The 24288-nt window shown below is 46.7% G+C and overlaps 1 protein-coding gene across 2 annotated transcripts in view; it reads left to right on the top strand.

Moving 5' to 3' along the window:
- Window positions 1-24288, top strand: part of MFN2 (mitofusin 2) — a 383353-nt gene that overhangs the window by 290001 nt on the left and 69064 nt on the right. For both annotated transcript variants that reach the window (XM_069609906.1, XM_069609907.1), the window contains exons 12-16: window positions 13250-13354; window positions 13440-13542; window positions 15087-15307; window positions 15883-16038; window positions 16785-16981. In XM_069609906.1, the coding sequence (XP_069466007.1) occupies window positions 13250-13354; window positions 13440-13542; window positions 15087-15307; window positions 15883-16038; window positions 16785-16981 (782 nt within the window). The remainder of the gene's footprint in view (window positions 1-13249; window positions 13355-13439; window positions 13543-15086; window positions 15308-15882; window positions 16039-16784; window positions 16982-24288) is intronic.

Genomic DNA, 24288 nt, shown 5'->3' with positions numbered 1-24288 from the left:
GACAGCCGCATGCACATAATGGCAGGGCACGACAAATTGGAGAAGCATCCTGGGGTACATCCTATGACTTAATTAAAATGAACTCTTTTGAAAAACATGCATGAAATGTGACACCTCGTATATGTGCTAAGTATCAACCTCCTTCCTTACAACATGCAAGGGAATTTCAAATGGGAGCCTTGCACAGTTCTTCTTCTGAAGGCTTTGTGGTGAGGTGAAAGAAACCTACAATTTATGTGGCGATTCCACAGGTTGGTGAGAGCCCTCCTACAATTATTTGTGTTCATTATAGCTAGATGAAGAAACCATTGAGAGTCTTCATATGAGGAAGCTTAATAGGTGTAAGAAGCTTCCAGTGTGTGTAATGGGACCACAGATGGATGGGAGGAATGGGGGGCACTGTGATCCTCATGCGAGTGTTAGGTACAGAAAAGTAGTTTCTCTTACATTCTAGGAAGGGCACCTCAGTTAGATGATCCTTCTGCATTCCTCACACTATGGCACCACAGAAAATGAGCTGTGGAGAAATTATTATAAGTACAGACTGGAAAATAGAGTTCAAAAAGCTGTATTATCCTAATTGGGTTTACCAGGATGTTCCAAAATCTGTCTAGTGGATTGCCAAGCTATTGATAGTAAGAATGTCTGTTTTCATTGTTTCACAGAATGTTGTCTGCACTTTCCAGTCCCTTGTTTCTCTACTGCTGTTCAGTTTCTGAATGGGCTTAATGAACTTTGACTCCTACCCTTCAGCAGTTCTGATTATATTCACATTTTTGGGACCAAATTCCAACATGCACATTTTTTTCAATTCACTTTCCCAATCTGATCTAGAAAGTCTCCCACCAAGTTCCCATTTTCTTTTTCAACATGTATGCAGTTGCTCAATATGCTATAGGAACTTACATCAGCTTCGTTTTTCTTAAGGTATTCTGAAAACTAAGGTTCCAGTATTCAGCTTTACTTATTGTATAAAGGTTCTCAATGCTACAGTTTTGTTAAGGGTCTGAAGGCTCAGTCCCTGTTCTGTTTGCTCTGTGTGGTTCTGGCTTCCCTCTAGAAGCATCCCACCCACCTCCGCTCGTCCCAATCCTCAGGCTTACTTTCCACAGCTCCACTGTGGCCCTAGTGTCTGGTGTCAACAATGTACTTCTTGCTTGTGTGTCAACCTTGTGTTTTACTGCCCTCTGGGTCACTGGCGTGGTTTCTTCTGTAATCCTTGAGGCTACTGAGCAGCTCCTTATCTGACATGGGCTAACTGTCTCTAGCTCTGCGGCCCAGATTCAACAGTCTTCTTGGTCACACTTGGCTTGCAACTCAAATCGGTTTCATGCACAACTTGCCAATGATCAACAAGCTTGTTCAGCTCTGTTGTTTTTTTCCTTCCCACTGTTTTGCCACGTCCAATTTCTCCGGGCTACGATCAGGGAACGAAGACTTAATTCCACAAAATGTTAACGAGTGCACTATCACACTCTTGCATTCACGCAAGGGCACCACCGGTGAGTAAGAGGAATCTTGTGCATTCATCATGCAAGGGCACTACTGGACAAGTACGACCATCTGAGGGCCATGTTTAAAAGGACTGAAAGAAGTGCAAACTAAAGACTATGAAGGAACCTCCTGAAATACATAAGGTGGGGACAGATGAGATAAAATTGAAGATCTGATGGGTGATCAAGTGGATGACTTCCTCCTATGAGCAAGCTCAGGTTTTGTGATGCAAGCATTTAATATCAGTCTACATTTGATTCTACAGCATTGGATCAGTCGCATGCTGGTTGAATATTCCCTTTGACAAGCTAGGAATCCTCTATAACATTAAAGTAGTTTACCTTTACATTTTTTAACTGCGTGTCGCTTTAGTGCTCTATTATTGTCATTTTGGGTCATATTCAGAAGTCAGTTGACTATGGCACCATGGCAGATAAACGGAAAGAAAACTTTGTTCAAGGCCTGCTTGACATGTCGCCTCAATGTGTATGCCGAGGAGCTACACTGTTAGGGGAGTTTTCCTTAAATCCACTTGAGGTAAGACTTCATAAAACTACCCCTTGTTCTACAGGTCCCCAACTCTTAGTATAAGTCTGTGCTTGGAAAAGATACTTGAAGAGTTAACACAATGATGGAGACCGTTCTAAAGGTCTCACTAAATGTGCACAAGCCGGCAGCTTGGGTTAGAGGTAAGAGTGGACACTCTGGACACCTCTTCACGCACACCAACACTCTGGAGCAACTTCACAGTTCAAGGTAAGCAATACCTTTCACCCCACATTACCTTAGGTTAGAAGAAATGCTCATATCTGGATTCTCCTCTGTGCAGCAGCGAAGGACCTGGTCTGATTCCTGTCTGGTGACAAAAGGAAAGGCTTGAGAGAGGACTCTTGGCATGGATTTCTTCGATCTCCTTGATCAGTCTGCGGTTTTGGCACATTTTTCTCAGCACCAACAAAGGACAGAATTTGCCCAGTCAATCTTCAATTCCGGAGTGAGGGGCTTGGATGAGTTGGATTGTCTCTGGAGGTTCACCTAGAGCTCAGCAAAGACTTGGACGGATTTGGCTCCTCAAAGACGTTGCACTGCAAATGGGACAGGTGACCTGTTATTCGCGGTCTACAGCTCAGGAAAGGCTGATGGCTGAAAGGTTTGGAATATATCCTAACCTCTGGCATTGCTCTGGGCAACCCAAACCTTCCAGCCATCACCTCTTTTGTTTTGCGTAAGTCACCCTGAGTGGGACGGGTATGCCCAGACGTGGGTCCCATGCCTGCTGGGCCTAGAGATCCAAGCTACTTCCTCACTGATGAGGCCCAACAAGGGCGAAACATGTTTTGGTATGCTTGTTGTCTCATGCAGAAGGGATGTGATCAAGCAGTTCGGACTGGACTGCACCTTTTGTGGTGGGACCAAGCCTGATTTGCATATGGTATTTCCCCTTTTGTAATGGCCTGGCAGCCGAAGAACGATGGTCTGGAGGCTTGCCCAGAGCAATGCCAGAGGTTAGGATTTATTCCAGACCTTCCAGCCATCACCTCTTTTGTTTTGCAAAAAAAGAAAGTAGCCACCATGTTATTTTGCACAACTGAGACTATGAATGCTGTCTGCTGTAAAATAAATAGCACACTGGTTGTCTGTGACTAAAAAGTCACAGGAGCAGAGAGAAGGGGGATACTACGTATCCCCTTAGCACTCTACATAAGGTGGTGTGTGCTAATCTCTCATAGTATAAAGTTTTAGGAGGGATACAAGGTATCCCCCTTAAGAACTGTAGTTAGCAAGTGTTGGGTAAGATTTTCATATCAATGATAAATGTTCCTGACCTGTGTCAACCCCAGAACATTTTGCTGGACTGATTATTTTCCCTATACCTTTTTCCACACTCGGCCTTTTATTCTTTTTATGGGTGTTAATTTTAGCACTCTCCATAGTGTCTTTTAAAAGTTATCCTCTGACAACTTTTTGGCAATAAGTGCCTATTGTTGCTGGGTTTCCCTAGGGGCTCCCCTTTTAACTTTTCTGGCTAACCTTGTGAGAACTACTGTTCCCAAGAATAGAACGGATCTTTGGATCCCTTTTACATTTTATTAGGTGAGACCAGCACACCCACCTTATGTGGAGTGCAGGGGAGATACTGGGTTTCCCATTTTTCATTTTAAATGTAACATTTATATTAAAAGGACAAACTTAACTTTAATGGCTGGTGGAATTGTTCCTTTTTATTAATTTGGTGCACCTTTACCGCGGCTGTTTGCACAGGCTTGGTAAAGGCACGCATGGGTGCTCATTTTACCAAAATGGCCCCGGTCTTCTTTTTTTCCCTTTCAGCATTCCTTGTGCTTTCTTGTTCCTTCTCCTGACATCCAGGGCGGGAAAATCTTTGTGTTTAACTTCAGCGGGAGACCTCGGTCAAGCCTGCCCAGGCTGTAGAGTGTCTGTGAAATCAGGAAGCAAGGGAAGATTCCAAAACTCTGCAGACTTTTGTCTTCCAGCCTGACTGCAAGAATCCAGTTTAAACTGGAAGGCTGGCTGTCCTCAAAGGACTGCCAACCCCGCCCAAGTCTGAATGTTGCAAGGCTGTTTGATTGACTGGGTTCCTGCATAAAAGTCTGATGCTGGAAGTTGAAGAGATAGTCGTCCACTGGAACCAAAACCAAAGGGGAAGATGAAGAAACCGCAGCCGAGACTATTTCCAGCGACCACGCCTGCTGTGTAACCGTAGCCTGATGTAGCCCTTCCTTCCAATCCACCTGGGGACCCCGAAAATGATGACGCTGTCCCAGAGCCTAGTGAGATCCACTAGACTAACGAGGACCTGTATTTTGAGCCATCCCACACCCTGCTGCGACCTTGTGGGGCTGCAGTATCTCAATACCCATGGACCTCAAGCCATTGTGCGGTGCAGTCTTCCGAATTCTGAATCTTGCTGAAACTTTGTAGGCATCCTGCTGGATCTCCAGAGGCACGATCAGGTCTGAAAAGTCACCTCACCAGAGTGCTGGACCTTGCAAACAACAAGAATCCGACCAGCGATATTCTGTCTTCTGTGCTCCTGAAAAGGCACCAAACCCACAGCCTCATCCAGCTGTGAGTAAACTCTTGCCTGGAGCCTTCTTCCGTGATCCCTGCTGCAAAAGTCCTTCCAAAGCCCTGTCTATCGTCTTCTTAACAAAGGAATCCATTGACCGGGTTTTTGGCTGCAGATTCTGAAGTCTTCCTGCTGCAACTCTTCTTCTGTGGTCAGGTACTGTTGGTTGATTATTTTACCTACCTTAAGCCTTTGTGATTTTTGTATAGCTTTGGGGTGTTTTCTTTGATTGGGAGGCTACTCATCCAGTTCACCCAAGCTGTTAGCGAGTATTTTCATTTCTGTGCCAATTCCCTTTAACCTTAGGGACCCCCAACTCTTTTGCTGGACTCGGGCTTTTTGATTTTAACTTTTTGCGTTTCATACTGTTTGAGTCTGGTAAACTCCATAGGCATCTGCTTTTTGCATTGTGAGACACAGCACCTTTTGTGCAGTGCCACTGAGATGTCCCTTGGACTTCTCTTAATGTTTAACTACATTTTCTTGGGTGAACTACTGTTCCAAAGAATAGTAAGATGACCCCTGTCTTACCTTTCTCTTTATGGATCCAGCACACACCACCCTCTGTGGATTGCTGGGGAGTTACATAGTAACTCTTTTATCCCATTCTTCAGGTAACATTCTTTTACACTAACTCACTTGAATGGCTGGTGGCAGTGGTTTCTTTTTTACCACCTGGTGCCATGTATCTGCATTCTGATACTTCAGCTGCAGTACAGCACCCAAGGGTGACCATTTTCCTAAATTGGCCCCGTCTTCTTTTTTCACCATTTCTTGTCAGTTTCTTCTGGGCATTTAATCTGTTGTTTGAATCGGGGTTGAGTCTGTTGTGTGTTTTGCCTTTGGCAGGCTTTAGCCCTGAAGCCTGCCCCTGGCTCCAGTGTGTCTGGAAAGGAAGGAAGTGAGGGAGGATCCCGAAACTTCTGTCATTTGTCTCTAGGTGTGCCTGAGTGAAACCAGTTCTGATTGGCTGGCTGGCTGGCTGTCCTGGAGGACAGCCACCCTGCTGGGTGATTGACAGCCTAAGGCTGTCAATGAATGGGAACTTGCATAAAAAGCAAGGATTTGGGACTAGAGGCAGAGTCGACCACTGGAGAACCACATCCGATGAAGACGTGAAGAGATGCCAGCAGCACCCTCTTGGACCGCAAAGTGCCCGGTGATGCCCTGCAGCTGCGCTGAGCCCTTTTTCGTTTCGACTGGTAAGACCTGTACAGGACAACTTCCTCCCTTTAAGCAACGGACCATCTGCACCCTGGTTTTTCCGTTCCCGTATCGAATTCACATTCAGATCACCTGCCATGGTGTGCTTGCCTTCAGTTTGGTGCTCAGTGGTATTACCAGTTGTGTGGCAGTTCAGTGTCTGCAGCTCTGCTCTCTCCTTCTCACAATCGGCTGTGACCGGACCGTATTTGAATTTCCTGGCTTGCTTACTCATTTGCCAACTAGACAGCTGCTGCGTTGGTCGCCCAGTTTTCATGATCCTCATTACTCTGTTGTTCTTTCTTGTGTCAGGCATTATGGAGCTGCTTTCTGAATGACATGAAGGACGTGGATATTGAACCTCTTGGGAAGTGATCCTCACTACTCCCTGCCTCTTGCTCGTCCTAGTTGTCGACATATTCTCCCTAATTTGAGTTTGGGGAATAATCACAATAGATCTATTAAGAGGTGGGTGATGAGTATAACAATATGCCATTAAATATGGGGGAAAGAGGAAACATCCCTGAAGTGAAAAGGGAAGTATGGGTTTTCCTCCGACAATGTCATTCTCCCGAGGTGTACCTCCCTCATATTGCTGCCACAGGTTTAGGATCAAGTAGCGGCTGCCGTGCCCTGTCCATACGGGAGGGGGTTTCCTCTGGGTGAGAAGCAAGGACATTGTCCAATTATCACACCTTACACAATTCTGTACAGTACCTTAAAAAGACAACCCCGCTCTATCCCTAAGGCCTACAACAATACTCAACATTAATCTGGACCTCCTAGGACATCATTCTAAAAATAATGCAAATGTTAGCATAATATATTATAGCCATAGAGAGTAGGAAATAGTTCGAACCCAAAGCAAAAGGCGTCCAAGAATTAATGAAACATTTAGCAACAGTTGCCTTAGTCACACATTTCAGGGAAAATATTTACATTGTCACCAAGATTAGCTACAGTGTTAAAAATGCATTCACCTCCAGAGAAATGCAGAGCAGGACTTTAAAAATAGATTACAAATCACAGGTAAGTACTAAAATTATAATTCTTGGTTCAGAGCTCACTGGACCACTTGTGGATCCAGAAAGAATTTACACAGGCAGGAAAGTACCCAGGAGTCAATTTAGGAAAGTTCCAGAGCAGGTTTAAAGTTCCCTAGCAAACAATGGGAGGAAGGTCAATGGTGGATCAGTTTTAGTGGAGGTAAGTCATTTCTATCCCAAGTGTAAATTCCATGACGAACAACCTTATAACAGGCCAGAAGAGACCCCAAAGAACAGTTATAGGAGTCAACTGATGAACCGGAAGTGCCAGATGAAGAAGGAGCGCAGGGCCAGAGGTCCCCCAATGGAAGTCTGTGGGAAATGTGCTAGAGATTCCCCTCCAAAGGATCTCAACCTCGAACTAGAGGTACACCTGAGGGTGAGCATCTCAAATAATCTCGCACTTCAGGACCAAGAGGTAGGATTCACTTTGACAAGAAACAGTTCCAGCAGCATGAAATAACCCAGTAAGTAAATGGCTTCTCTTCCAGGTGCAGTTTACAGGATCTGGTGCCCAGGGTCTTGCAACCTGGGCGAGCAACAACCCAGAAAACCCAGAAGAGAAACAAAGAACCTTCGCACAGCGTTGTCCTTCAAGCCTGCATCAGAGTTTTCATCAAGGAAGACTTGAGAAAGGCTGGTAAACTGTGAAAATTGCCCAGACGCCAAAAGATGAAGGCAGCACAGCAAAAAACAATCTCCAGAAGTGGACAATTGCTGGAGGCACCCTCGGACATCCTAAGCTGACGTTTTGGCTGGGAGGTGAAGTCTCATGACCCCTCTGGACTGCAGCAACAACCCACAGCCAAGCAGGAGGATCCTGGTGAGAAACGGTGGGATGTGATGGTAAACTGCTCAGAAAATGGTTTCAGTGAGCAGGGCTCGACCCAGCAAATGTGGGGAATCAACCAAAGGCTCAAAATCACTAAAGTAGACGGGGGTAAAAGGTTCAGGTGACCAACCACTCTGGTTTCTCAGTAGGACTGCCGCTTTGCCATAGTCACCCCCACAGGAAGTGAGAGGGATAGCCCAGGGACCTATGCTGGCCTAAACCAGCTGGGCCAATTTGGAGGTTGCCATTGTGGGCTCACAAAGAGCCTGCATGATCAAAAAGACCATTTTAATGCCATCTTCTGGTTTCCTGATTTAAAGGAAGCCCTGAAACATAACTAAATGTGAGCAGGATATCAATAAATCTATTGGTACCTGTAAGGAACTCATGGGGGCAACAGTAAAGACAGACACAAGTGATCACAGTTGAAGGGTGTTTATTAAACTGTATAATGGGTGAGAAAAACGCCTAATCTAAACCTAAATCTAAGATGGGAGCAAGCTACGACCATCAAATAATAAAGCAGCCCTGGTGGCCTCTTGTCAAATAAAAATCGCCTATACTTTAAAAAAAAAGAAACCTATTGCCAATCCTTACAACTAAGTTACAAAATAGTGTGGGATAATGTTCTCAAGAAAAGAAAGTAAGTGTAGAGCAAATAAGTCAGGATGGTATGGCTGGGTCTCCCTGCCCCGCGTTGTTAGCACGAAACAAGGCAGGACCTTTGAGCGCAGCACACACAGGGTTACAGTTAGTTTCCAAAATATCAGGGCCGTTCGTGGCTAGGTCTCTTTCATACAAAGTCTCTTGCCTTAGAGGACCTCATGTGGCAAAACTAACAAAAACAAAAGTTCCTTCAATAAATCTTCAAATGGCAATTACTCTTCGCCTTAAGATCCCCCTCTGCTGGGCTCCGATCCTTGGTGCAACAAGGGCTTCCCTCTGTTGGGTTCACTACGACCTTTCATTCAAATTCTCAGCGGCTTGTAATATTCAACGGTCTTAATTTCTTTTTAACAACCATTCACTGTGGACAACCCTCAGCCGGGTTCACTCTTGTCGACAAAATGTTCACGGGTGTATCATTGTTCTCCCTAATTCGCAGGCATCCATCAGCTGGGTGCACATTTGCCAAATACACACTTCACTTTTCTTTATCACAATGCAAGATTCACTCTTGTTAGCTTTCCCCTTGGCATCCCTCAGTTGGGTTCACATAGCCATTTAACAGTTTATGATTTTCTAATACAGTTCATGATTTGCTCATCGCATCAGAAAGCAGGGTTTTCTTCCCCTAGCTTTCTCCTGGCATCCCTCTGTCGGGTACACATAGCCACAGTCTCGGGGCAGTCTCTTTAGACCCCTAAGGTTCTTCCCTTTACCTAAGTCCGGGTCTCAGCCCCCAATCAGGCTTTCCTTAAAGCCCCCATGTCAGACTACACACAGTTCTGTTAACACACTTGTGTCAGAGACTTTCGATTGTACAAGGGGTTTGACTCGGCCCTTGCATGACCCCGCTGATTCCTCACGCTAAACTCTTAGAGCCTCCTGGCACTTTTAGTTTCAACAAAGAGGACCAGCCAGAGTTCATCAAATGAGCGCTCACGTGGCGCCTGACCACTGTGCCGCTGGTCCTTCACTGTACTTTCTTCCAAGCTCAAACACACATATGTTTTTAGTGGTTTGTCAGTTGCTAATTCACAAACCATGCATAGAAATTGTCACTAGTCATGGGTCAGGGCCAGCCAGCACTCAGTATGATGTTGTGGGCATAATGGATCCGTCCACACAATCACCACCCTCGGCTTCTCATAGGAGTGGCAACCGCCTATCAGAAGTTCTAGTACTTAGTGCTAAGAGGCTACGAGGCGGCAAAAACATTCTGCTTACCAATCTTCTGCGTACTAACAAATACCTCAAGAGTGTGACCTGCACTCTTTTAACCACCTCTATCCCATTATGTCCAAAGGTATCTGACCCTCATGTAAAAAGGGGGCGCTGTTACAGGTTAATGAATTAGTGAGCGCACAGTCTTGGTTAGTCCAGCAGCCAACAAATAAAGGGGAACATCCAGGAGAAGAAGCTAGAGAAAGATCTGATAGGTGCTTGGGGGCCCTAATGAACCTGAAAATTGGTTGACTCTTTACTTGCTGCAGGACCTTGCGGCATGTTCAAACGCTGTAGATCTTCAGTCCTGGTTGGTCTCCGTGGGCCCAAAAATATCTGCCAAATCAATCAGTGTGGCAGAAGCCTAGTCTAAAGGTTCTTAAAGGAACGGAAAAGGCTTCCTAAACTCTCATTATCAGAAGGGGCTTCATCAGGGCTGTCAAACAGACCCCATAGAGTTCTCACAAAAAGTTCTCACTTGCGGGCGAAAGTTGCTCATCCTGCTCTCTGCTTAGAGGGTGAAATTTCACTGGAGGGGTTCTCTGCCCCCTTCCAAGCCAGTTATTTTATCGACTATTAGACTCTCTAAGGATATTTGAATGAAAAAACAAACAATGGCTAAGATTATGGACCCTAACCTACAGAGCTTTGTTCTGGATTCAAGAAACATTATTACTAATATTGCCCAGGCTAGTCACCCTGAATCAAGGGAGGCATTGAAGAATAACATTTTAGCTTGACTCAACCAAAAAGCCTGGCCTAATTGTATTAGAACTCAGGACTTTAAAGTTCTCGTAGAATTCAGATTGACAACTGGTGTTGCACCGATAATGCTGATTGCATTATTATAGGTTGTGGTTTCAGTAGCTTACCCATGTTCTTGAAGAGGATTACAAAACTGCAGAACTTGCCCTCGCCCACAAAGTTAAGAATAGTCCTGAATTGACTTTATCTGCTTGATGTCTTCTTATAATATCTGCTGTGTGTATTATGTTTGGTGATACTGTCTAACTTGCCCTTGTTTTTGGATTTTATGTTTAGCATTTGGCCTATTGATTTTTGTATTTGCTTGCATGTCGGCGCCCTTAAGCCTCAGGGTCGGTGGTGCGCGGTATAAATAAAATCAAAATAAAAAATTAAGTTCTTTGTTCACAATTCATACAATGTTGCCATTCGCAACCTTGGGCTGAACACTGTCTGGTTTGCTATCGGCTCTCTCTGACTCACCGGGTGTGCTGAACCAGTTGGCTTGTCTTGCCTGTGGAGCCAAGGACAGTATCACGGTAGTAAGCATGCCTCCCCACCGGGGTTATCAATGCGGGAGGCCCCCATGCAATGATGACATCTACTACACCACACGCCAGCTGTAAATCCCAGTCTTATGATTCTTTTCACAGAGGCTTCGCTGGTCTGGGTTGAAAAGGGTAAGGGCGCTACCCTCATTGTCGTACCCTTAAGTCTCGCCGCCTTACTTCTCTGTTTGAACTGCTGGTCTGGAATAGCTGCTTCTTTGTGCGTTTGGCCTTGCTCGAAGTGTGCTTTTGTGCTCCGCCTTTTATCCCTCTGGGGAAGGGAAAGGGATATCAGGTGTGCGTAGTTATCAATTGCCTGACTGCCCGACCCTGGTGTTGGGACATGTCAGGTAAACAGCTACGGTGTTAGTTTGTTGTCTGTCACTAGGAAAGTGTTTGTGTTGGAAAAGGGGGGGGGGTAGAACATCTGAATATCCTACAGGGTAGGATGGGGAAAAGGTGCTATAGGGAAGGGGGTACTGCGTCTCACCCTTAGGCGTCCCACCTCCACTCTCCGAAGACCCCTCATCCAGGTGTTCCTTCCCCACTGGTCCATGCCCAGGAACTGGATCCAATAGCAATGGCTGTGTCCTGGCCAGCTGGATGACACATCCCAGGGACTAGTAAGTGAAACACCTTCAGGTTTCTCACATGCCCCAGTTGCCACCTAAAAGGTACATTGGGCTACCAAAGTGATAAATTAGCTGCACGACTGGTGCAGCCAGAGCTAACGTATAGCTACCACCAACCTACTCCCTAAAACCTGGGTAGGATGGTAGATTCACCTAAGGGCAAAAACAGGAGCATGAGAGACACCCCTGGCAACCTTAGGGGTGACAATTAACAAATATATTAAGGTAAAAGCGGTTTGTGCCAGCAGGGGGACTTCAGGAGATGTCCCTGTGGCCACTAAAATGAAATCTGTGTACCAAAAAAGTTGAAAAAAGAAGGTTGAAGGGACTTTATCATTCTTTTTAAATTCTCTTAACTGCTTGGCTTAAATACATCTATGCCACTCAGCTCGCTCTTACCAACGTGCCCATTTCTCTCCTTCCCTCTCTCGGCACCCTCTGTGCACTCTTTAAACCGCCTTTTTTATTAATGTAAATTGGTTAAACTTGTAACCTTATACATAAATATACGCTTTTAGCCATAATTCAAATGTACACAATTATAAAAAAAATACTATATGCTAATAAAAACAAAAATGCATAATAATAAAATTCATGTCGTTCACAAATTACATCACATTACTTTAAAAAAATTTAATATTTCTTACCTTCATGATACTTAAAATCAAAATATATAATATTCTTGCTAACCAACCAGTGCATTGACTCAGTCTGTCAATAAACGCACTTAATGAGCTATAGGATATTTAGCTTCTGCAGGAACCTCAGAACTGCAATTGTTAGTTTAGTAGGCCTCTCCACAGATAGTCTCTACCAGAATTCTTCTGGGGTAATCTAATTTTCTGATGGTAGAAATCTACAAAAAGAATTTAACTGCAGCTCAATAGAGGGCCTTATATTCAGTAAGTAAATGCCTCAAAGTCTGAACACTCGTACCATCAGCACATATCGAACACAACCCTGAAATCAACTATGTCCTGTCTCAAATGTTTATTTCCTTTGTTTTAATTAGGTTCAGCCGAAATGGTAAGAAATAAGTTCTGAAATAGGAATTTAGAAATTGCTGCATATATTGTGGCAATACTCCTAAGAGCTTGTCCACAAGTAAGACTTTGATGGATCCTCAGTCTGTGCATTTCTATTATTGCTCTATCCAGTCCCTTTGAAATAATTCAATTTTAACTTTACATGGATTCTCACGTAATTAATTAATAGCCGTTTTTGTCCATCTCTCTTCCCTCTCCGTTCTCATCCCTCTCACGCACTTTCCCTCACACCACCTCTCATTCTTAACACAATAGCTTTATATCTTTATCTCTGTCTCTCTTCCGACCCCAACCCACTTCAAAGCAAGGGACACCATGAAATCATTGGAAGCAGGAACATTGGAACTTAGCTTGCTGTATAGTACAAGGGCAGCTGGGCCCAGAATGCCCCAACACCACCAAAGTTAACAAAGTGATAAAATGTTTGTTTTAACCATCAGTAAAAGGCAGCTGCAAAAACAAGGCTCTTAGAAATCAAGATATTCAACACAGTTATGGCTGGTGCACTCAGCCATTCAGAGACCACCTTCTAACTTCTGCATACAAAAGCAAGTTCCCACTTCCAAAATCGGTAAACCTGCTATCTATTTTCATGTGCGAGTTAGTGAAATGTTAACCCCTGTCTCTAGGATCTTTTCAGTGAATTGTTCATCCTCATCACTTCTTGACCTTATGTAGTAGCGTGCAGCTCCTTCCCTTTTCTCATTTGCTTCCTTGTTCCCTTAGGTCTCCAATGCAATGGCAGAAGAGATCCGGCGCCTCTCTGTTTTAGTAGATGAATTCCAAATGGATTTCCATCCTTCTCAAGTGGTCCTTAAAGTTTACAAAAATGTGAGTTTAGAGACTTCTCAATTTTGTTTATTTGTTCTGATGTCTGTTTTGCCGATCAGGAATGTGCTTTTGCAAACCATTTTAGGAGCTCCATCGGCATATTGAAGAGGGCCTTGGCAGAAACATGTCTGATCGCTGTTCCAGCACCATCACAGTCTCATTACAAGCTACACGGCAGGATATGATGGGTGAGTGGAGATAGGATCGTGAGATTAAGTGATAAACAATGAGGCAGCATAGAGGGGACTGTGCTAGTAGAATAAGAACTAGTTCTTGGGTTATGGTAGCAGTTCTTGGTAGAGCAACAGGAATGTGACGATTGTGGAGCAAAAGATCATAGTTTTTCTTTGGCCGTTCCCCATTTTATAATATCCATACTAACCAGTGCTTAATTAAGTGTCAAGCAACCAAATATTTTCTACCATGCTTGTACCATAACAAGTTGGGAAGCTGCCTGCCCACTGTTGCCACCACCCAGGCCTGTTCACAACAGTGAAGAGGAAGCGTAAAGGTGCACACAAGCAGCATGCTGCTGCCAAAACCTTCTTTAGACACATAGTCATTGCTAACTTTTTTACTCCGATTCTGTACATGGCAAATGGACCGCCTATCCACGGTAAAGAGGGTTTCTTCGTAATGTAAATAGATGGGCAAATGCAGACAAATTACTGAACTGATGCACTTGCCTAACAAACACTGCAGCATACTCTTGTATAGGTTGGCACTCAGCACAGGCACTCCTCAGCAGTGGTCTTTTTCCTGGCCTTTTCCCTGTTGTGCTGCTCCTGCTGTCCTGTGACTGGACGGTTGTTGTCCTTTGTGCTGGGTGGCCCACTTCATCACTAATGTAACTGGTGGCTGTGCAGAGTCAAATGCAGATAAATGTGAGTGTGTATTTAAGACTGAATCAGTGGCCTGGCACATGCCAGCATAGTGGCACACCCGATGAATTCTGCAAAAAGGCCACTACACAGATTAACATGGCTCAGTATGTGCTTGCTGAGTACCTCCACCTTCAGAGGCAAAGTGGAGCCTGAGCCATGCATGCCACATGCCAGGGGGGTGGGGGGGGCACACTACATGCCGAGCCACCCACCCTGTAGGAGCAGTGCTACCGGCTATGCAGTTTAGAAGTAGCACTAATGCTATGCAGATTACTGGAGAAATACAAGGGCATGGCCAACATAAGTATTTGTCACCTTCCACCTCGTTGATAACTATCACAACTACCCCAGCATAGTTCATCGGCTTCATGAATAATGAGAGTCCTGGATGCAGAGCTATGTGGCCCATTCACACTGTTGTCTGGTGTGTGACTAGGACTGTCAGTTCAATTAATAAAGTTGTAAAAACACCACATCATAATCAAATGGCGTCTGAGACAATAAGTGCCGTTGATCAGTCCAGGGCTGAACCCTGGCAAGCACCCCCACAAATTAAACAATGATACCAACTTGCAGTAGATAGAACATTGTAGTCCTGCATCCCAATATTGAGGTAGTCTAAGTGACGGTAGTAATTTAAAAGTAGACAAAAATGTAAGTTCCATCTCTTCTTAGTTCTCCCGAATCATATGTGCTCAGGTTATCAGTCCTTTGGACTTGGACCCTATTTTGATGTTTCACCCCTCCTTCACAGTTAGGCCTTAGAGATGTACCTGTAGACCCCATTTCAATGCCCCATTTAGGATACATTTCCAGATCAATTTCACTGAATTGTTTCTCTCTGGCAGATGGATTTCTGCCTCTTCTCCCAGTAACTCTGCGAGGTCAAGTGGATCTGCTGGTTCCCCGTCAGTGCTTTAATCTCAGTTATGACCTTAACTGTGATAAGCTGTGCAGCGATTTCCAGGAGGATGTCGCTTTCCACTTTTCTATGGGATGGACAATGCTGGTGAACAGATTTCTGGGACCAAAGAACAGTCGCAGAGCACTGATGGGGTACAGTGAGCAGGTGAGAACCCATCAGAGAATAACTGTGTGCCTGTTATGTCTGTCGTCTGAGCAAAGATTGGTTTTCTTAAGGATAGATATTGATTTCCTAGTATTGTCTGAGCCCTGTACTCTTGTGCATATATGTTGGTTTATGCATATATAATTTCCGTTTTTACTGGTGTTTTGAAAGTCTTTTTTAGTTCACTTAACATAATTTCAAACCTGACCTTTGGATTGGTGGAAATGGTACTGGTCAAGGATAATGTATCTTAAAACTCCTGTTCAATCGCTGATACTGTTCTTTGGCACTAACAGCCTGCCTTTTAGATGTACTAGGTTTTTCTTGAAGCAAGCATGTTTGCTGTGCTTTTTCTTTTCTCTGACCCGTTTGTGCATTTTGCAGAATTCTTTCAAGGTGTACGAAGAAGAGAAATGTGTTCCATGTTCCTTATGCATACACCTTTTCACTATTTCACTTGTTGGCACTCGGTAGTTTTGGCTCCAGTAGAAGCCACCAGGTTTAACATACCCTAATATTGTAAATTTGCACAAGGAATGTGTCTCATTCATCTGTTTAACCTTGTTTATTTGTAGGTTCAACGTCCTTTACCTTTAACACCTGTCAACCCCAGTATGCCCCCACTAGCACAGGGGTCCTTGACCCAGGAAGAACTCATGGTTTCCATGGTGACTGGCTTGGCATCACTGACATCTCGCACTTCAATGGGGATCCTGGTGGTGGGAGGAGTGGTGAGTATTATGCACCGTTTCCTGGAGTGAAAAGAGGGTTGAAAGAAGTAGACCGAGAAATCCATTCAGTGGAACTGCTGGATCATGTTTGGTATAGCCTACCATGCCTCAGCCTGGCTGATGATTTCAGACTGATACTTTTATATAAAGGTCTAAAATTAAAAAGAACCATGTGAGACTGCATGTGTGCAGTTGCCAAGGAATGTTTTTGCTGCAGGTGTTTTGTTTCTATCCTGGTTTGTTGCATTAGAAAATCTGTCTTGCCTGTGGCTCGGTTTTAATTTGATTGATGTAAAGAGAGTTTTGAGCCAAACTAAATTGGGATTCTTTCTGAGACCAGTGGCATCGGAGGTCAACAGAAGTCCCCCATCCTTGGTTCTGCACTTTCAGACCATCCCCAGACAATATTACCAATCCAGATCCTCCACATCCGAAACTGACACAGATTCCAAAACCCAGTCTTGCTCTCTTGCACAATTTCTGTAAATCGCTAAATGTTATCAACTGATCCCAGGATAACTCCAATTCATGACTCCAGGCAACCTATATTGCCCTGGCAGGCTAGGATGGAGAAGCACAAACTGCACCATCCCAATGGATTTCAGAATGTATGTTCTTCTGCATCGCTACACTGTGTACATTTTGCGTTAATGAAACCACTTGTATCATTTTAAACTATTAAAATGTAACTGAAAGTAATACACTGATCCATTCTGAGCTGCTCCATCTTCATGTCCAACTTGCAGGTTTGGAAAGCTGTCGGGTGGAGGCTGATTGCACTCTCTTTTGGCCTCTATGGTCTCCTGTATGTGTACGAAAGGCTTACTTGGACAACAAAGGCCAAGGAGAGAGCTTTCAAAAGACAGTTTGTGGAGTATGCTAGCGAAAAACTGCAACTCATTGTCAGCTACACGGGATCCAACTGCAGTCATCAAGTGCAACAGTAAGTGACCAAATCGCAATTTGAATCTGTGGTGGCGTGTTAGAAGCCTTCACAGCTTCATGGGGCAGCTTATGGTTTTTTGAGTTCGTTTTTTACTTGATAGAAAGCATTTATACCCGGTTCTCGTAAAACTACCATAGGATAGAATGGGAATTGTGCCAACACTCATTTAAGAGGGAACAGAACTCAAGCCATATTCTAGAACAGGATTACTCCACGACATGTATGTGCAGATATAGTTCATGTTTTCTAAAAACAAAATAGAATACCACACTAAGAGTGTGCTTTTTGAGTGTATTGTGATCTCCACTTAATGTAAGTTTATAGTCCCAAGCAAATCTAGGTCTGATCTTACTCGGACCACAAGATTCATAGGTCACTGAACACCCAGGAGTGGAAAGGAGGGCAATACTGTAAACACCAACAAAAAAAAGACTACTCCTTTTTCACTTAACTTATTTTGGGAGAATCCAGCTGAAGACTGGCATACTTGCAGTACTATGGAGATAGGCAAACTTGCACCGTTCGCCAAATTTACTCTGTAGAGACTATTTTCCGCCAGATTCATTGTTGGTATGAGATTTCTAAGTGAATTAATTTGCCTGCAACACAGTTGCATTTAATCCCAGAGGCTTGACTGCTGTTTATCCTTTCGTGAGATAATAATAGTTTAGTAGTTTCACAGTGAAACATTTTCATGACATTGCTTAGAAGCTGGTGACATTTAATGCTACAGAGTTTTTCCACAGCGCTTCAAACGGTTCAGTTTTCTCAATCTTGAGGTATGTCTACTCCAAAAAATGGATTCAAGAGGTGTGTGGACTGGTGTCCAGGCGTAGACCATAAGGTTGATAACTGTGGGTCATGCCAGTCGATGAAGTAACAAAAAAAGGAGGGATGGGGGGCACAACAGTGTGTAAACAAGTAAAAAGTATTATAATTCGTGATTAGTCTACGAGCAAAAAAGCAGAATTAATAGAATCATTGATTTCATAAGTAATTTCAGGTGCAATAGGGAAAAGTCTCAAGACCACCCGAGACTTAGGAAAAAGAACGCAAAACAGGTAATCCCAATTTGCACTCTTAGGGGGACCAAACATCCCTGGTGTACTTAAAGGTCTTCGACAGCCATCCCCTCCTCCTGGGATTCAACTGACGGACCTCTACTGTTTCTAGTTTCAAAATGAGAAGAATTACGGGCAGTTATACTGACAGCAATTGTACAATGACTTTACAATAACAGGATTCATTAAGGAAGCGATTTCTAGGAATATTAATCCATCAACAATGAAAGAAAATATCAGTCATCGTTGTATTTCAAAATTATAATAAAGGTACATTCAATATCAATACAAACCAATGTTCATAAAGGAAGACCTCTACAAATCCAATGCTAAATCCCAATATACCACATATATAGGGAATAGTTCATCAAACTGTTAAATTCTACACACAATAGTTTAGAAACCTATTGCGACTGAATAGTTGTGATTGTCCAGTGAACTCCTTGTTAAAAACACAATTGCCAACCCGTTTTAGATTAATAATAACCTATCTTCAGGGCTTGGGAGCTCCTAGTTCCATGAGTTTCCAAAAGTTAATCTTGTTCATACGTAATCACCTAAAGGGCAATAAGTAAACTCACTTAGTTCAAATGGATATGGGTCATTCAAGGTAATTAATAATGAACTTGTTTAAGGTACTGACCTTGCGTCTAAGGGACAGTGGTGGTAATAGATCCCTGTATATAAAAGAAATGTGTATAAGGTAAATGTTTCAGTGATCATCTAATAGCTACAATGAGAGTCTGTGTCTTAGTGTGGATAAACGGCTACTCACCCGGCTATTCTATAGGTTACTCTTGCTGGTTCTGAAGTGTATAGTTGGTCGGTATATAGAAGACTGTATGCACTGATAAGACAGAAAAGTTAGGTAAGTAAGCGTCCTGAAGGAGCTGTATTATACTCCCAAATACAAAAGCTCACGACACAAACGTGTCCTGCACTTTACCATTACTCGAGATGGGAAATATATGGAAATGTGCGTAAAATTGCTCATGCTGTACCAAAGTTTCAAACATCAAGGTCGCCATTGCAGTGTCCACTATGTCAGTAATTGATTCCCACCTCTAGTAATGTTGGATCAAACCAATAGATCTATGTGAAGTGCACAAAAAACGAAGGAAGTAAAACCACTAGTTACGTGGTGTGCCTTTTCAATTGATATCCACTTATGATAATGTGAGAGCCAAAAATGATGGCTCTCTGTCAGGTGCACAAACAACTATGGTTCCTGCACGTAGTAAGGTACATGGTGTACCTTTTTAATATGAAAGTCTATGACGCATGCACAATTGAACGACGTGCGTGTCACCCTTGGATCAAGGCTTTTATTTAAAAAGTCTCAAAGGAATACCTACCTCTCGAAAGTATGCGGGGGATCGGAGCCAACCGTCTACACAACGTGGGGCCTGATCCCTCACTGTGTTTATAGTTGCCATGACACCAGCGCGCATGCGTGACGGTGCCACGTTGTAGGTTCCTCCATCTTGGTATATGATTGGGGTAGTGGCTACTATGATCTACAGCCACCCCTTCAGTGTTTTAGCAGACGATCTGTTAAATCATCGTGATCTAAAGGTAAGTTGAGGTCAAAGGGGAGGCAGAGGATGGCACAGAAAATCCTGCCCCTCTTTCCGTCTCCCTCACAAAATTGTTGTGTGGTACATTCATCGATAATACTGATCTAAATCTATTCACATTGCTAAAGCGCACAATAGTGTGCCTCTCCACCGTGATGTACGGTAAGTTTGCCTATCTTCATGTATTAAGTATAAAGGTGAGTACAGCGCAAAAGCATGCAATAGTTTGTCTCCCCACTGTAAAAGTGTGATAGTGTAATGTATTGCGTGTGATCAATGACGTAGGTTGTTCGGGGGCAACGGTAAAATAAAAACGTAAGAAGCCATACTAGCCTGGTGTTACAGTATTGGATTATTCTCCAGCATGGGGTCTGGCATGGATTCACATGCTCATGAATATTCCCCGTCGTCAGGCTGGGAATCCTCGGTAAAGAAAAAACCAGTATCAGTTTCGTTTCTGATCTGTCTTTCGTAGTAACAACCAATCACTGGTCTCTGCGTCATACTGACCACAGCCAATGACTGCCCTCTACCTAAGCACCGCCTCTGGCAGCCATCTTCAGATTTTTACCGCACGTTCATGTGTTGGGATCCTCGTGCTATTGCTCTCGAGCGTTAGTGCTATTTTTTCACGTTTTTTTCTCAAAAACTTCGTTTTTTCGGTCAAAAGAGCCTCAAGCTCCACCGACTCACTATCCGATCAACGGGGACCCGTGTCGGATTCGTCTGCGCCCCTCAAGGGTGAAGATTCGTCGAGCTACGCTTTTGGAGGACTCCAGAAGTTTCTCAGGCCCGGTCATGGCCCAGGAGAAGGGAAGCTCGACGCCCGGAAAGCTGTTCAGGGTCTGCCCTGGATGCCAGCTGCAGAACGTCTTCAAGGAGGACGAACACTCCTTTTGTCTCTACTGCCTACATGAGGACAAGACGCACGTGGAGAAGGACTGTGCGTTTTGCGGCAACATGTCGGAGCGGACCATGAAGGACCGCCATCAACGTCTCGCCAACTGGCTAGAAGGGAAGAGCCCGTCCGGCGAGAAGAAGAAGAAGAAATCTGAGCGGTCTTCTAAGTCCTTTGAGGACGCCCCGGCGACGGGGGTCCAACATAAGGCCAAGCACCGCGAGTCCGCTGGCACCGGGAGCGCCGAACGGTCGGGCTCTACGGTCGCCAGGCAGGGCGCACCCTCCCCGGCACCATCAACCACGAGCCAACGCTCTGGGTCGGGTAAGAGGAAGGCCGAGCACCCGGCGAAGCTCCTGGAGAGGCCCCGGTCGAGCTCGAAGGCCCCATCGGAGGGGGAGCGAGGCGGTGTCCCCCCCCCTCAAGGATAAGGCGGTGAGCGCACCTAAGGTGGTGAAGGCCTTAATCCATCCGGCCAAGCCCTCTATCGAAACTGTCGAGGCGGCCCTGGCTCAGCCTGTGCAGGCTACACCAGTGGTGGCGACCTCGGGGCTCAGAGTCTCCCTGCCACCTCGGAGGGAGTCATCTTTTGTGCCCATCGATAGGACCCCCGTGAAATCCCCCGTGGGGAAGAAAAAGGGGGGGCAGGGCGTCGTCGTAGATTCGGCCTCAACCTCGGAGGAGGAGCTGGTCGAAGTCTTAAGCCACGGCCTCGGCGTGGAAGAAGACCGACCCGTCGGGATGGATCCCGACGCAGGTGACGACGACATCGTCGAGGGTACCGACGGGGTCCCTGATCGCCCGTCGGATTCCCCTCTGCCAGCGCCGCGAGACAACTCGGCGGCCATTTTGTTGGCTATACAGTCCTTATGCTCAGAGATAAGGACGAGACTACCGTTGCCGACGGAACCTCTCCCGTCGGGGGACCCAGAACCGGGACCTTCTGGTGTTCCCCCTACCAAGAAAAGAAGGATCCACCCTCCGCCTCCTTTTCAGCCGTCGCGCCCCTTCCAGCCCTCCTCCCCGTCCACCCGAGGGGATGATACGGGGACTGACACGGCAGCGACGGGTACGGACGACGAGGTATACGACGAGGATGTACCGTCGTCGCCTCCCACCAGGGCTTCTCCGCCCGACGAGATTGGATCGTTCCACTCCATGATCTCCAGGGCATCCGAGCTTTTTCAACTCTGCCCTGAGGAGAAGAAGAAGGAAGGTTTCCTTTATCAGCGGCGCGAGGCCAATAGGAAGACGGTCCTCTCAGTGCCTCTATTGGACGACATTTGGGATGAGGGCCTCACCCTCCTCAAGAACCCTTCCACGACACCAGCTAGAAGAGACCGGTACGAGAAGAAGTACCGGGTCCCGGACACGGCCCCCCTGTGCCTCCGGGCGCAGCCTACCCCGGACTCCGTCGTCTCCGCGGCGGCCAGGAAGAAAGCGGGGGGGGGGTGCGGCCTCCACATCGACTTCCCCACCGGACGGTGAGGGAAAGAAATTGGACGCTATGGGACGCAGAGTCATCTCGTCGGCAGCGACGACGATTAAAGCGGCCAACGCCTTGGCTATCGTGGCCCGCTACGACAGGGAGCTCTGGTACAAACTGGCTCCCCTGCTGGACTTACTGCCGGACGACAAGAGGACAGAGGCCCTGGAGATCCTGCAGGAAGGTGAGGTGGCTTCGGACCACGCCATTACCGTTGCGACGGACATCGCCGACACTGGGTTCCGCCAGTTGGGCAACGGCGTTTGCCTTAGGCGGCGTGGATGGCTCAAGGCTACGGACTTCCGTCAAGACGTTCAGACCAGAGTCCTGGACATGCCCTTCGATGGGAACAACCTGTTTGGCAAAACAGTGGACGATTCCCTTCAGGCCATTAAAGCGGACACTGAGACGGCCCGGGCCCTGGGAGTTCTGCAGCAACGACGGACGCCCTTTCGGAGCAGCGGAGGCAAGGGCGCCTCCAAAGGTTCCGGCGGCGGTTTCTCCACCTACCGTCAAGCGGCCCGCTCGTCGTCTCAGGAGGCCTACAGAGGACGAGGCAAGTCTGGCGGACTCCGCCGTCGTCGCCAAGGAGGTCGAGGCGGCAAAGCCTCGTCCAAGCAGGATTGAACCGACCGTGGGGTCGGGCCCCCACCGAAGCACCCCGGTGGGAGGCCGGCTGGCGAGCTTCGTCAGCGTGTGGGAGTCCATCTCCACCGACGGTTGGGTGCTGGACGCCTTGGCCCGGGGCCACGCGCTCGAGTTTCAAAGAAGGTGTCCACGCGTCCCCCCCGTGGCCAGGAAAGAACTTCACGTCCCTCAACTTCTCCTGGAGGTAAAGGCGATGCTCAGGAAGGGCGCCATCGAACTCGTCCCAAAGAGGCTTCGGGGCTCCGGAGTGTACTCGAGATACTTCCTCGTGAAGAAGAAGACGGGGGGATGGCGCCCCATCCTGGACCTGCGACGTCTGAACAAGTTCATCAAGGCGCAAAAGTTTCGGATGGTCACCCTCCAGCACGTCCTGGGTCAGCTGGAGGAAGGAGACTTCCTGTCGTCGTTGGATTTGGAGGATGCCTACTTCCATATTCCCATCCTAAAGGGGCACCGAAAATTCCTCAGGTTTGTGGTCCAAGGGCGTCATTACCAGTTCAAAGCCCTCCCCTTCGGTCTACGGTCGGCACCCAGGGTGTTCACCAAGTGCCTCGCACCGGTGGCGGCGCAGCTGCGCCGCGAGGGGATCCACGTCTACCCCTACCTGGACGACTGGCTCATCCGAGCCAAGACGAGGGAGCTCGCCGTGGTTCACACGGCAAGGACCGTCCAACTTCTCACGGACCTGGGATTCTCCGTGAACTACGCCAAATCCCACCTGGTACCCGCGCAAGACGCTCTGTTTCTGGGAGCGAGGCTCAACACAGTGTCCCTTCTGGCCTCCCCGTCGGAGGAGAGGACCAGGACCATCCTGGGCAAGGTGCAACGGATGTTGGTGGCCGACGCGGCCAAGGTGAGGTCCATCAAGTCCCTCCTCGGAATGATGTCTTCCTGCATCTACCTCATTCCCATGTGCAGGCTCCGGATGCGCCCGTTGCAGGAGTTCCTGGACGCGCGCTGGATCAAAACGACGGGCAGCTTCGAGGAAAGGATCACACTCGACGAGAGTTTCCGACGAGCGATCCGGTGGTGGGACACCCGCGCGCATCTGACGGCGGGCATGGACTTCCAGACCCCAGCCCACCAGGAGACAGTGACCACGGATGCCTCCCTGGAAGGGTGGGGAGCGCACACCGAAAATCTACACGCAAGGGGCCTTTGGCTCCCGACGGAGAAATCTTTACATATCAACGTCCTGGAGCTCCGTGCAGTGTTTTGGGCCCTCAGGTCCTTCCTTCCGTCCCTCAAGGGCAAGGTGGTGAGGATCTTCACCGACAACACCACCACCATGTTTTACATCAGAAAACGGGGCGGAACCAGGTCCCCAGCACTGTCCAAGGAGGCACAGGACCTGTGGCATTGGGCAGTCGCCCAAGGGATGTTTCTGGTGCCGTTTCATCTGGCAGGGATAAAAAACACCATCGCCGACTCACTCAGCAGGGAGCTGCGCTCGTGCCACGAGTGGGAACTACGGCAGGATCTAGTGGATCGCCTCTTCCGACGGTGGGGCACTCCCCAGATCGACCTGTTCGCTACGGCGACGAACTCCAAGTGCCGGAGGTTCGCCAGCAGGTTTCCCCAGGCAAGGAGCATGGGCGATGCTTTCTCGTTCCCCTGGGAGGGCCTGTTCCTCT

Source organism: Ambystoma mexicanum, chromosome 8, assembly GCF_040938575.1.
Source record: "Ambystoma mexicanum isolate Mex_15411 chromosome 8, UKY_AmexF1_1, whole genome shotgun sequence".
Classification (NCBI taxonomy): domain Eukaryota; kingdom Metazoa; phylum Chordata; class Amphibia; order Caudata; family Ambystomatidae; genus Ambystoma; species Ambystoma mexicanum.
Note: the sequence above shows the minus strand (reverse complement) of the source record. Positions and strands in the feature narration are given on the sequence as shown.